Source organism: Rhinichthys klamathensis, unplaced genomic scaffold, assembly GCF_029890125.1.
Source record: "Rhinichthys klamathensis goyatoka isolate OS25496 unplaced genomic scaffold, OSU_Roscu_1.1 h1tg000269l_1, whole genome shotgun sequence".
NCBI classification, from domain to species: domain Eukaryota; kingdom Metazoa; phylum Chordata; class Actinopteri; order Cypriniformes; family Leuciscidae; genus Rhinichthys; species Rhinichthys klamathensis.
This window is the reverse complement of record NW_026606789.1, coordinates 1288652-1302147: the sequence shown is the minus strand read 5'-3', so window position 1 is coordinate 1302147 and position 13496 is coordinate 1288652. Positions and strand designations below refer to the sequence as shown.

At 38.7% G+C, this 13496-nt stretch overlaps 2 protein-coding genes across 2 annotated transcripts; both read right to left on the bottom strand.

Moving 5' to 3' along the window:
• Window positions 1-22: 22 nt before the first annotated feature.
• LOC130102116 (succinate dehydrogenase [ubiquinone] iron-sulfur subunit, mitochondrial-like) lies at window positions 23-2777 on the bottom strand. The gene is made up of 8 exons (XM_056268021.1): window positions 2672-2777; window positions 1899-2038; window positions 1667-1752; window positions 1377-1513; window positions 1155-1271; window positions 950-1051; window positions 717-839; window positions 23-568 (listed from the first exon to the last, which is right to left on the bottom strand). Exons 1-8 carry the CDS (start codon window positions 2732-2734, stop codon window positions 488-490), a joined length of 849 nt encoding a protein of 282 aa, XP_056123996.1. The 5' UTR covers window positions 2735-2777; the 3' UTR covers window positions 23-487.
• A 3831-nt stretch (window positions 2778-6608) lies between these two features.
• On the bottom strand, window positions 6609-8774 carry LOC130102163 (tubulin beta-4B chain). Its single transcript, XM_056268084.1, has 4 exons — window positions 8423-8774; window positions 7964-8072; window positions 7762-7872; window positions 6609-7669 (listed from the first exon to the last, which is right to left on the bottom strand). The coding sequence occupies exons 1-4, from the start codon at window positions 8477-8479 to the stop codon at window positions 6609-6611; spliced, it is 1338 nt and encodes a 445-aa protein (XP_056124059.1). The 5' UTR covers window positions 8480-8774.
• Window positions 8775-13496: the final 4722 nt, after the last annotated feature.

Sequence of the window (13496 nt, the reverse complement as noted above, 5' to 3'; positions counted from 1 at the left end):
GAGGACATAATGAGACATGACCTTCTCTAAATCTATTTTATCCTGAAAAAGCATCCAATTCTCATGTTCTTCCCTACTATAAAACATGCCTTTCCATCCTAGGCAGCACATCATTTCTAAACAAATGGCTGTGATCTTAAACATGCAGATGTTTAAGTATGTTTTATAGCAAGCAAAGTTGTAGGACAGTACTAGTACAGTAGGAATCTACCACACAAAAACAAACTAAGACACAAGACAAATATTATGTTATCATATGTCATATTAAGGCATTTTTTTCTTCTTCCTGCATTCATTACAGTACCTCAATCCGGTAAAAATGGAAATGGCAAATGAATTTGTTTTACATCAGCATTAACTATAGGTCTCCACTATCAAACAAAGTAAAAACTAAATATCCCATATTAGCATAATACTCCATACTGGATTTACACATTTACACAATAATTTAAATCATTAAGTACATTATATTTCCAGAATGTACAAGTCAGACGGCAGGCGATCTCTTTTCTTTGTAAGTCGCCATCATTTTCTTAATCTCTGCTATGGCCTTTCCGGGATTGAGTCCCTAAACAGGTGAGAGGACAACACAGATTAAATGTAACAAATGGGAGAGACTAAACACAAATAAACGTTTACTTAATGTCCAACGGCCAACAGAGAGTCTAGTCCATCAAAGTGAAGGGTGGCTATATTTTAATGGGAAGATGGCCTACCTTGGGACATGTCTTTGTACAATTCATTATTGTGTGACAGCGGTAGAGGGAGAAAGGGTCCTGTAATTTGGACAGACGCTCTTCGGTAAAGTCATCCCGAGAATCAATCATCCACCTATACGCCTGCAGAATTCAATACAAATCAGCAAGAGTTTCTCCAGTGTTTAACAAATAAATGACACAATCATTGTTCATAATCATATAATAAACATTCTAGAGAGAAAAATAAATACCTGCATGAGCACAGCTGGACCAAGGTACTTGTCTCCATTCCACCAGTAACTAGGACAACTAGTGCTGCAGCAAGCACACAGAATGCATTCATACAGGCCATCCTATGAGCATTAGGAAGAGTGTGTTTAAAAAATCATTAGTAAAGATCACAATCACCCTTCACACAGACAGAATCAGTGAAATATTCAGCAGGAGGTCTCGAACCAGCTTTTCACGGTCCTCGATTGTCTGGAGGTACTGCTCTTTCCCCTGCTTTGACTCATCCTTCTTCTTTAGATAGGGCTCAATGGACTTGTACTGTGCATAAAAGTTGCTCATATCCTAAAACAACAGTTTATTTAGTTACAGGTACATTCTATTTATTTATTATATTATTATTATTTTATTTATTTCAGATGGATATTCAGTTAACAGTGGTTTACTCACAGGCACAAGGTCTTTCACAACATACATGTGAGGCAGAGGGTAAATCTTTGTCACTTTGCTGGTATTTGTATCTATTTTGTTTAAACAGGCTAAAGTGTTGCCCCCATTGATGTTCATAGCACATGAGCCACAGATACCTGTAAAGTTATATACAGAGACATTACAATCAAACATTCTGTCAAAATGTAACATTAATAGGACACAGTATTGTGCTCAACAGAGTAATATTTATTATTAAAAATGCACATTTTCTTTCTATTTAAATGTATATATTTCTTATATTCCTTTACCCTCTCTACATGAGCGTCTGAAAGTGAGTGTCGGGTCCATTTCATTTTTAATTTTGATGAGGGCATCAAGAACCATTGGACCACATCTAGAATGAGAAAATGTTTTGATGGTTTTGAAGGCAGCCGGATGAGTAAATGATGACAGAATTTATTTATTGGTGAACTGTTCCTTACTTTAAGTCCAACATTTGTGCTTAATGTTTAACATTTGTGTAAATATTGGTGTACTTACGTGTTTAAATTAACCTCATAGGTTTGCATGCGGGGCTTGTCACCAGATGTGTCAGGGTCCCATCTGTAAATCTGGAATTTCTTTATTTTTGGCTCAGGGGCAGGGGCAGGGGCAGCTGCTGTCTGGGCATATCGCACCAGCTGGGGTAGAGAGAGGACAATAAAAGATGGGTCAACATAAGACGGGTGATACTAAATGTTATGAGATTACTGACATTATTACACAAACAACATAATGCTATAGTATAAAATAAAACACATAGCATCCCTCCAACTTTTAATTATGCTATATGAAGTAAAATTTAAATATCATACAAGTACATGACTGTAGTAATCTCATGGCTTTGTAGAGTATGTAAATATATTAATATGTAATGCTCTGTCTTTGGTCTGAAAAAGCTTTCAGCCCCACTTCGAGTCATAGTTAAGCAGAGCTTCACAGCGCCACCTCTAGGTGTACAAGAGAAGTGCGCGAGATGAGAGTTACATCACGCTGTTACTCAACTCACATTGGAATGTACTGTAGTGTAGGCTACATACATAATAAGAAAAGAGAAACCCAACTGAAGACGGTGGTTAAGTAACATGACTAAACACAGGTTAACGCTGGATCTGTCAGCTAACCAGATCAGCCTAATAAACTCGGTATACTCGGTCAAACTTGGTAAGTTCCCAATAAAGCACGAAGGTCTCACAAAATCAAACATTACTCATCGTACACGCGCATTTCTTCTTTTCAATATGCTGACAGGTAAGAACTCGTAAACAACTCACCACCAATGTCCTACAGTTGCGAAAAGCAACAGAGCTGGAAGTAAGAGAAGTGCACGCGAACATCTTCCACTTCAGTGTTGTTAGTTTCGTGACTCGAGCGGCTTCAACCGTTACATATGTAAGGTGCAATCTGCTCCTCCTCCCAATGCAGCGTGAGCGTATATGGGCGTGAATGTGTCCTCCATCAATAAACAGCGACAACAGGACACGTAACTGTACCTTCTTTCGTCTTTCAGTCATCCCACGGTCATAATGTAAAGTCTGGAAATAATGTGGAAAAGTCGTGGTTTCTTTATTGGTATTTATGGTTCCATGAAGAACCATTACCATCCATGGGACCTTTCCATTTCTCAAAAGGTTCTCTATCGTGGGGAAAAAAGGTTCTTTAAATTATTTAAATATTCTTTATTGGAACTAAATGGTTATTTTATGAACTGTTTACTAAAAGGGAACCCTAATTTTTTTTTATGTTAACACATTCATTACTATGTGGATCCCCCATCATAAAAAAAGAACTCTAGAAAAAGTTTCTGATAGAGTAAACAAAAAATCCATATAAAAAACAAGTTGTTTCAAGGGCCACAATCTGTACCTCATAAGATAATAATAATACATTTATTTTATATAGCGCCTTTAAAAGTTGCTTTCTCAAAGCGCTTTGGCAAACATAACAACAGAGAAAACTATACATTGTTTAAATACAAAAAAAAAAAGAATAATCAAGTAAAAGCAATCCTAATAAAATGTTTTGAGAAGAGATTTAAAAGTCACTAATGTATTTTCTTCCCTGATGTCGACCGGGAGAGAATTCCAAAGCTCAAGGAGCATATGAAGAAAATGCTCTATCACCCCTAGAACGAAGCCGTGTCTTGGGAACAACCAAGAGACCACTCTGAGAGGAACGCAGATTACGACGTGGTGTGTAAGGCATTAATAGATCAGTCAAGTACTGAGGAGCCAGATTATGCAAAGCCTTATGGCAGCATAAGGATTTAAAATCAATACGGTACCTGACAGGTAGCCAGTGCAAAGACTCCAAAACAGGGGTAATATGATCCCTAGCCCTGACCCCAGACAATATTCTAGCAGCTGAATTTTGTAGATATTGCAGTTTGTCAATTGATGATTAGATACCCCAGCTAGAAGGCCATTGCAGTAGTCAACACGTGAAAAGACAAAATAGTTTATCAACCTCTCAGAAGGACAACAAATGACGTAAACATGCTATATTTCTGAGGTGATAAAAGGATGTCTTAACCGTATTCTGCACAAAAGGCTCTGATGACAGTGTGGTATCAAATATATATGACGCCAAGTTTTTTTAATTTGCCTTGAAACTCCAAGGCAACACCATCAACAGACAGAGTGAGAGACCCAGCCTTTCGCAGTTGATGAGAGCCAAGGAGCATAACTTCTGTTTTCGAGCCATTTAAAGACAGAAAATGATTAAACATCCAAATATTGATCTCAGCTATACAGTTCGAAAGATGCACAACGTCCACTTGCTGACCCGGTCTTGAATGGATATAAATCTGCGTATCATAAGCATAAAAGGGATAGTTAAGGTCAAGAGATCTTAATAATCTCTTGATGATATAAGATGATATAAGGAGCAACTCCTCCAAAGATGATATAAGGAGCAACTCCTCCACAGACCTATCGGTACTGGAAGCAGCCTTAAACCAAATTTGAATTAACATTATAGGCATTATGAAACTAAGAGAACTATAGCAGGACTTTACCATACCCTTCATAATGCTGCATATATGAAATGTCAACATCTTTATTCTTCATGATTCAGAAATTAAAACCATAACCTATTGGTCAAACCAAGTTTTTTTTTTTTTTAAATGCCTCATGTGACTCATATGTTTTGTTGTTGTTGTTGTTTTCCCCCATTATGAAAGTCAGTGGTCTCCCGTGTTGTTTTGGACATACACTGACTTTCATAAAAGACATACGGGTTTGGAATGACATGAGTAAATGATGACAGATTGTTCGAACCTTTAAGTTTAGAGAGTGCCTGACTAAATCATAAAACAAATACTCATGTCTGATTAAATCCTAATTGTATACTGAACCCTGAAATGTTGTTAATTTTATCTTATCGTATTTTGTTCTTGAACTCATCTAATAACATTAGCCATTAAATTATTCAGGTTTTTGCTGTACAAAATTTAGCTGATCCACAGCTAAAACACATAGCATTTTAAGATAAATGCATAGGAGCAAAGCACAATGCCAACAGCCTGCCACCTGGCCGTGCATGGCTATAACAGCAGAAAACCTGCTTACCTGTATTTATATCTATGTTTATGTAGTTCCCAGGATGTGAATGGATCTTGAGTGGGATTGTCCTTGTTTGTACGAGACCTCGAGAATTACGGTTGAAGAAGCATTTAAATATCCCTTCAAGGTAAAACTGGGATGGTGTTCATCGGCCTCGTCTCATTTCCACCCAGAGATCTGCAGTGACTCCTGGATCAAAAGCAATCTTATTCAGGCCTCAAGTGGTGTAGTTATCTGTCAAGCGAGTCCCACTTCTGCCAGAAGAGCTTTTAACAAATCCCTTTGACCCTGTGAGACAGAAGGATTTTATTTAAATCTGTGATTTAAATATTGCCCTCAATCAAGTTAATGTTAGATTTTCATGTTTTATGGGGACCTTCCATATAGACATAATGATTTTTATACTGTACAAACTGTATATTCTACCCCCTATAGCATGTTTACGTCACCCATCACAGAAAACTTTCTGCATTTTTACAATAAAATAAAATTCTGTATGATTTATATGCCATCTTTGTGGGGTTATTTAAGATTATTCTTTTTTATAGAAGGATTTTTTTTAAATCTGTGATTTAAATATTGCCCTCAATCAAGCCCTGTATGTGAAACCAGGCCTATATGTGCGGTTAATGAAGGTAATTTATTAATCTTGGCTTACGCAAACATGCTGTCGATTTAGTTGCATAGTGACCTTAAAAATGCTTGTTTAAAGATTTCTTAACTTATGTTAAATAAATTATATTCAAATTTTTGTAAATAAGACATTGATATCAGTGTTACATTTGATTAAATCTGAGAGCAAATCTCAAGTGTAGGCTGCTTATGGATACATATTTTCTCACCTGATTTTTTTTTCAATCTATCTCGTTTTAAACGCTAGATGGCGGTCTTGTATCATTGAATGATCTGCACACTAACATGCCTTTCATCTACCGTAGTTTGCTCTACTGTAACCGCAAAGTACTCAAATTAAACATTTTTGTAATTAAAGAAAACACTAATCTTACCAATTTAACATTTTTATATATTCTGTTAGTTACACAAAGAATGAATGGTAACCGATATACAATTCACTTCAACACATCAGCAAGGAAAAAGGCCAAAGACAGACAACACACCCCAAAAGACTGCTATCAAATTCAGAGCTTTATTAGACATTGTAGGAACATTGAGAGCTTTTCAGCAGCTTGTGAAACTGCTTGGGAGGAAGAGATCAAAACAAAGACAAACCAACAAATAAGGAAACTGAACAGAAAAACAGTGAACAAGAACTTGAGCGTCAACTCTTTATGCCCGAAGTGATAAAATAAAACAAAATTCTGTATCAAAATGTATAGGCAAGAAAAGTAGTTTGTTTAGGCTGGGTTGTATGAATTACAAACCTGCGCAAATATTTTAAAAAGCACATAACTATAGAATTCTGAATGAGCATGTGAACGCCGTCTGCGTTAATCACAGGTTCGCGTTTAAAGTCTGATCATTTCGACGGAGGTGAATCAATCAAAGTTAACTTTAGCTGGAAGTAACATTATTCAAGAACCGCTATAACGCCAAAACAATCTGTTACCTTAAATTATATGTTTATCTCTGTAAAGCTGCTTTGAAACAATCCATTGTTAAAAGCGCTATATAAATGAAGATGACTTGACTATGCAAGCTCCTCCTCTCCCTCTTCCTCAAACTCTCCCTCCTCTTCGGCAGTGGCGTCTTGGTACTGCTGGTACTCTGACACCAAGTCATTCATGTTGCTCTCGGCTTCCGTGAACTCCATCTCATCCATCCCCTCACCCGTATACCAATGCAAGAAGGCCTTGCGCCTGAACATAGCGGTGAACTGCTCAGAGATGCGCTTGAACAGCTCCTGGATGGCGGTGCTGTTGCCGATGAAAGTGGCTGCCATTTTGAGACCACGAGGCGGTATGTCGCACACGGCGGTCTTGACATTGTTGGGGATCCACTCCACAAAATAGCTGCTGTTCTTGTTCTGGACATTCAGCATCTGCTCATCCACTTCCTTCATAGACATGCGGCCTCGGAAAATGGCGGCCACGGTGAGATAGCGACCATGGCGGGGGTCACAAGCAGCCATCATGTTCTTGGCATCGAACATCTGCTGTGTGAGCTCAGGAACTGTAAGAGCTCGGTATTGCTGACTCCCCCTGCTGGTGAGGGGGGCGAAGCCTGGCATGAAGAAATGCAGACGGGGGAAAGGCACCATGTTGACGGCCAGTTTGCGCAGGTCAGCATTGAGTTGGCCGGGGAAGCGCAGGCAGGTGGTGACCCCGCTCATTGTGGCTGACACGAGGTGGTTGAGATCGCCGTAGGTTGGTGTAGTGAGTTTGAGTGTACGGAAGCAAATGTCATACAGCGCCTCGTTGTCGATGCAAAACGTTTCATCCGTGTTCTCCACCAGTTGATGGACGGACAGCGTGGCATTGTAAGGCTCTACAACAGTGTCTGAGACTTTAGGTGAGGGCACCACGCTGAAGGTGTTCATGATGCGGTCTGGGTACTCCTCACGGATTTTGCTAATGAGGAGCGTGCCCATGCCTGACCCGGTGCCTCCTCCAAGGGAGTGGGTGAGCTGGAAGCCTTGCAGGCAGTCGCAGCTTTCCGCCTCCTTACGGACCACATCAAGAACAGAGTCTACAAGCTCAGCACCTTCTGTGTAATGACCCTTGGCCCAGTTGTTTCCAGCACCACTCTGACCTATGATTGAAAAGAATTACAGATTATACAAGGCTCAAATTAAACATCAAGAATTTAACATTCAGTCAAATGGCATATGAAAACAGGCTTACCAAAGACAAAGTTATCTGGTCGGAAGACCTGCCCAAATGGTCCAGATCTCACCGAATCCATAGTTCCAGGCTCCAGGTCGACAAGAACAGCACGAGGAACATACTTTCCACCTGTCGTAGTAAAGTGCACATTTCCACTCTTAACGTAAAAATTTTAATGCCACTTTTTCTGTGTTTTAATACATCACAAACGCAAACTGACCAGTGGCTTCATTGTAGTACACATTAATCCGCTCCAACTGCAGATCACTGTCCCCATGGTAAGTTCCTGTCGGGTCAATTCCGTGCTCATCACTAATCACCTCCCAAAACTGACCACACAGAAGAAAAGGAGTCAATATCAACAATTATATCACCTTAAACGTCTTCAAAAATTATTTAATTTTTAGCGGCCACTTTTGAAGTGTTGTCACGGCAACTTGCAAAACTACAAACAGGGTTTAGGGAAGAAAAAAAAAACGATAACGTTAGCTCGGTAGTTACTCATCTTAGCAGATGTTATTTTTCTTTAGAAAAGCACAGTTAAATATTAATATTCAGTTATAATTAGTTCTACACATGATAACTAGACAACACACAGACTAAAGTTATGCCCCTCGCGACAGGCCTTTAGCTTACTGGCCTAACGTCGTAATCAATAATACCCTTAACTGTTACTCACTTTGGCACCGATTTGGTTTCCACATTGACCAGCCTGCAGGTGAACAATTTCTCTCATGTTGAATCGTTAAGGAAAAAAGCACTTTCTCATTAAAAAACAAATGTAGTGAACTCTCTCCCACCGCGCGTCGTCTAAACTCTGCAAAGCCCAGCGAACGGTTTTCACTTTTAAATAACGCCAACCTTCGCATTCAAACACAGGTGGATGAACGAGACGTCAATCATTATCCGTCCGCTTTTGATTGGTCGAGGAACCCGCGCTCTCTTGGAGCTTCTGCTTTTGATTGGATTAGAGATGTTGTAATCTGTTGCCAATGGTTACAACGCGGATCACATTTCACACAGAAACCGTTTTGTATTGGTAACCAGAGACCTGCTCGAATAGAAGAATCGTGTTACCAAGCAAGCACACCTACCTACACCAAACAGTAGATTGCATGTTTGGACTTGTTAATTTGTTACATATACAGTACACTGAATGCGTTTGCTATAATATTATATCATATTTTAAATCAGCTTCATACCAGCTCAAATTCATATGAGAAAAAAAGGAATTAACTGAAGTAACTTAACTGTATTAAGAAGTTTTGCTGGCATTTGAAATCTTTAAAAAGCATAAGTGTGTCATGGCTGGGGGAGTTACTTGTAAAGACATGCTCTTTTTCAAGTAATTTATGTTACTAATTAAAAACATCTTTGGCCAACATTTAGAAGCCAAAAGGGTACATTTTCCTTGTCAGACTGTGTTATGTTAATGGTTTCGCATATTGTTGGACTTTTCATGGTAATATTAACCATTTTCATGTTTGATATATGGACTGTCAGTGGAGCGTAAGCACATCGAATGAAAATATATGAACGAGATTACAAATTCATACAAATGATTCACCAAAATGTAAAATAGTAACAATTGGCCTATTTTGCTGTAGTGCAAGTATCACTGCCCACATCCTAATCTGCTCATTGTTTAAGATATGGATCTTTTCAAATAGAGATCACAAAAAATGTATAGCCCACTTCCTACAGTACGTCTTTGTATTTTCTGAATAAGAGAACAAACCCTACACCTCCATTAGTTGACCCATTCTGATAAAGATTTATAGCTGTTGATGAAAAGAACTGAATGAGAGTTTGATATCTTTGACCCTGTTTCACCTCTTTATTTAAATCGACACAAACTTGACAATATACACAGGGACAGACACTCATAAATATAAATGCTAAAAAGAATAAAGTACTTAGACAGTAAATTGTTCCTTGCTGATGCAAATTTCCAATACAACCAAGTATTTGTGTATAGGCCAATATTGTGCTGCCATCCCTGAAGCACTGAGTGTCTCAGCACAAGTGGGATGCGCAGCATCGATTAATTAATTATGAATGTCTGAGGTGTCATACATCCTTATAGAGGGCATTCAGTTCATGCATGCAATGACAGAAGCACACGTAGGCTGAATAGAACGAAATAGGATTAATGACGAAGGCATGCAGAATGAATTTCAACAGCAGAGCTTACGATGCATTATGCATTATAGTTGTTGCTGTATAACATACAACATTTGTATTAAAATAATCAAGTCTACTCATCAGCATTTTGACAGACCACAAAAAAAGGTCAAAATCATGTTATTAGATTAAAGGACCCAAGACTCTATGACATAACTGGATAGTTTTTTTAAGCCTATATAACATAGCAAAACTGTTTCATCAGTAATAATAATAATAAGAAATGTTTCTTGAGCACCAAATCAGCATTATAATGATTCCTGAAGGATCATGCGACTATGAATTTTGGAAAATGTCTGCGGAAAATTCAGCTTTGCCATCACAGGAATAAATTACATTTTAAAATATATTAAAATAGAAAACAGTTATTTTAAATTGTAGTGATATATTCAGCCTTGGCGACCATTTAAAAACATTAAAAATACTTACCGGCCCCCAAAATTGTGAACGATATTGTAGGTTTCCGAGATATTAGTAGTTATTGTTTGATATTAAATAATGTGTGTCCTCTGCTCAATATGTAGCAAGGCTCATGAAAACTAGGGAACTGGTGTGAGGTACTCCCTCAGGGATTGGGAAAGTCTGAACTTGACAGGTTGTCTGTGCATGTGTGTAAGTAAAACTATGCACTGCATAATTGATTAGCATTCAAAGTGTAGCAACACTGGCAGCAGCTGCCTTGCACGCACGCACACACGCACGCACACACGCACACACGCACGCACACACGCACGCACACACACATACACACACTTTGAATACACAAAAGTGGGACATAAGAAAGAATACCTTCCTGCCGCTTTTGACCTGAAACACTGTGATTTCACCTTTTTTTAAGTTGAGACACATAAATATATAAATATTTTTTAGTCTCGTGTACCAGATACTCAGGTTTACAGGTTATTTTGGCAAGGCTTGACCCTGTTTTCATTCCCTTACTGTTGCTGGTGATCCCTAGAAGGAAAGATAACCTAGCTGGAAAGCATCCTCCTCCAAGCACAACAAAAACAGCTCTATAGAAACGGCAGCAGTACTATAGAAACTCTCCCGACACTGTAACTGTTGCCTCATTCAACTGTAAGTAGTACTATATATTCATGGCCAAGGAAACTCAAAACAAAGCTGATTTTTCTGTTTGTGGACTATTTAACATGTATACTCTGATGTGATAAAAAAGCAAAAAACAGGAAACTTCTGTGTTTTGTTGTCGTATATCTCTCTGAAAGACACTGAGAAGGAAAATAATAACTTAAGTACTTAGAGAAATTTAGATTAGTATGTTTATATCCTTGTTCTTTTGCAGTTAGGATAGACCCAAAAACACCATCAAGTCAAATTTTATTAACAAATGCATGGACCTAAAGGCTAATTATATTATTGATAAAGTAGTTTTATTATTTTAGTTTTGGCCAAAGTGTGCTGAAATGTCAACCATAAAGGTATATACATTTCAGTTTATCAGACAATTTGTTTGACCTTGTTTGAATTGAATTGTTTGACCTTCATGTTATTCATGAATGAGGGCATCTATAAATGAATATAAGAGCGCCGTCTCATGTGTCTCCAGCAACACAATGTGATAAGATGTTCACACAACATGACACCTCGGCATTTCAGTTTTGCATTTCCGCCCAAGCTCTCTGGGGCTGTGCAAGAAAAGGATTCACATCTAGATGCAAAATGACAGTGATTTGTGTATGAGAATGCAATTTATACGATTGTGCTTGAGTTTTTGGGGAAGAGGAAGACTTGTTAGCATTTCAGTATCTTTATATATCTGATGAAAGCTGAAGTTTAGGATATGAAAATATATAATATTAAATTGTTGTTTATAAAATAATTTTTGTCACATGATTATCAATCACACCTTAGACTGCATTTAAGATAAATAACTACATGGACAGAACATTTGCATTCATTTAATGATTATTTTATGTCAAAATATATGCTGATTTTTATTTATTTATCACACCTTCTTTCTATATAAGTAATTTCCCATTTAAAAATTCCTGTATCATTCAAGAGTACATATACACACTCTCTCTTATAACAGTCAATGGGTGGATATCCACTTCACAAAGAATGAGAAATGAGAAATTATTTATATGTATATCAGAACCATTAAAACAAGCATATTGTCAAAGGTGTAGTTGACATTTGTGAACTGATGTTTTTGTACATGCAATATATTCTGTTGACTGACTTTCTGTTTACTACGGAGCCCCCCTAGTCCCACTTTGTAAAAAAAAAATGTATTATAACTATCTCGTGGCCTCAAGATAAATAACTCGTGGCCTCAAGATAGTAACTCGTGGCCTCAAGATAGTAACTCGTGGCCTCAAGATAGTAACTCGTGGCCTCAAGATAGTAACTCGTGGCCTCAAGATAAGTATCTCGTGGCCTCAAGATAGTAACTCGTGGCCTCAAGATAAGTAACTCGTGGCCTCAAGATAAGTAACTCGTGGCCTCAAGATAGTAACTCGTGGCCTCAAGATACTATCTCGTGGCCTCAAGATAGTAACTCGTGGCCTCAAGATAGTAACTCGTGGCCTCAAGATAGTAACTCGTGGCCTCAAGATACTATCTCGTGGCCTCAAGATAGTAACTCGTGGCCTCAAGATAAGTAACTCGTGGCCTCAAGATAAGTAACTCGTGGCCTCAAGATAGTATCTCGTGGCCTCAAGATAGTAACTCGTGGCCTCAAGATAAGTAACTCGTGGCCTCAAGATAGTAACTCGTGGCCTCAAGATAAGTAACTCGTGGCCTCAAGATAGTATCTCGTGGCCTCAAGATAGTAACTCGTGGCCTCAAGATAAGTAACTCGTGGCCTCAAGATAGTATCTCGTGGCCTCAAGATAGTAACTCGTGGCCTCAAGATAAGTAACTCGTGGCCTCAAGATAGTATCTCGTGGCCTCAAGATAGTAACTCGTGGCCTCAAGATAGTAACTCGTGGCCTCAAGATAAGTAACTCGTGGCCTCAAGATAGTAACTCGTGGCCTCAAGATAGTATCTTGTGGCCTCAAGATAGTAACTCGTGGCCTCAAGATAGTATCTCGTGGCCTCAAGATAGTAACTCGTGGCCTCAAGATAGTATCTCGTGGCCTCAAGATAGTAACTCTATCTTGAGGCCAAGAGTTAAAGGTTCTCTAAGCGATCCTGGGTGACGTCACTTCTTGTTGACGTTCGAACTATTGTCAAACAAAACGGAGGCTAGCTAGACCCTCCCTCCTCCTCATCCGCACACTAACCCCCCAAACCACACCCCCAAACCCTTCTTGTCGGTCATTGGCTGGAACAGTTTGTTATGTTTCGGGGAGCGGGTCGCCGCAGTTTGTTTTTGTTGCTGTTTGTGGAGACTGGGCTGTCTACAGAGATCGCGTTTCTTTACAGTGTGTTCAGGGGACAGGCAGCCAGCGGATAGTGAGGAGATGTTTGCTGTATGTGACAAAAAATGTTTTGGCCTAAAAAACGCGTGACATCGCTTAGAGCACCTTTAATATCTTGAGGCCACGAGATACTATCTTGAGGCCACGAGATAGTTATAATAAATTTTTTTGACAAAGTGGGA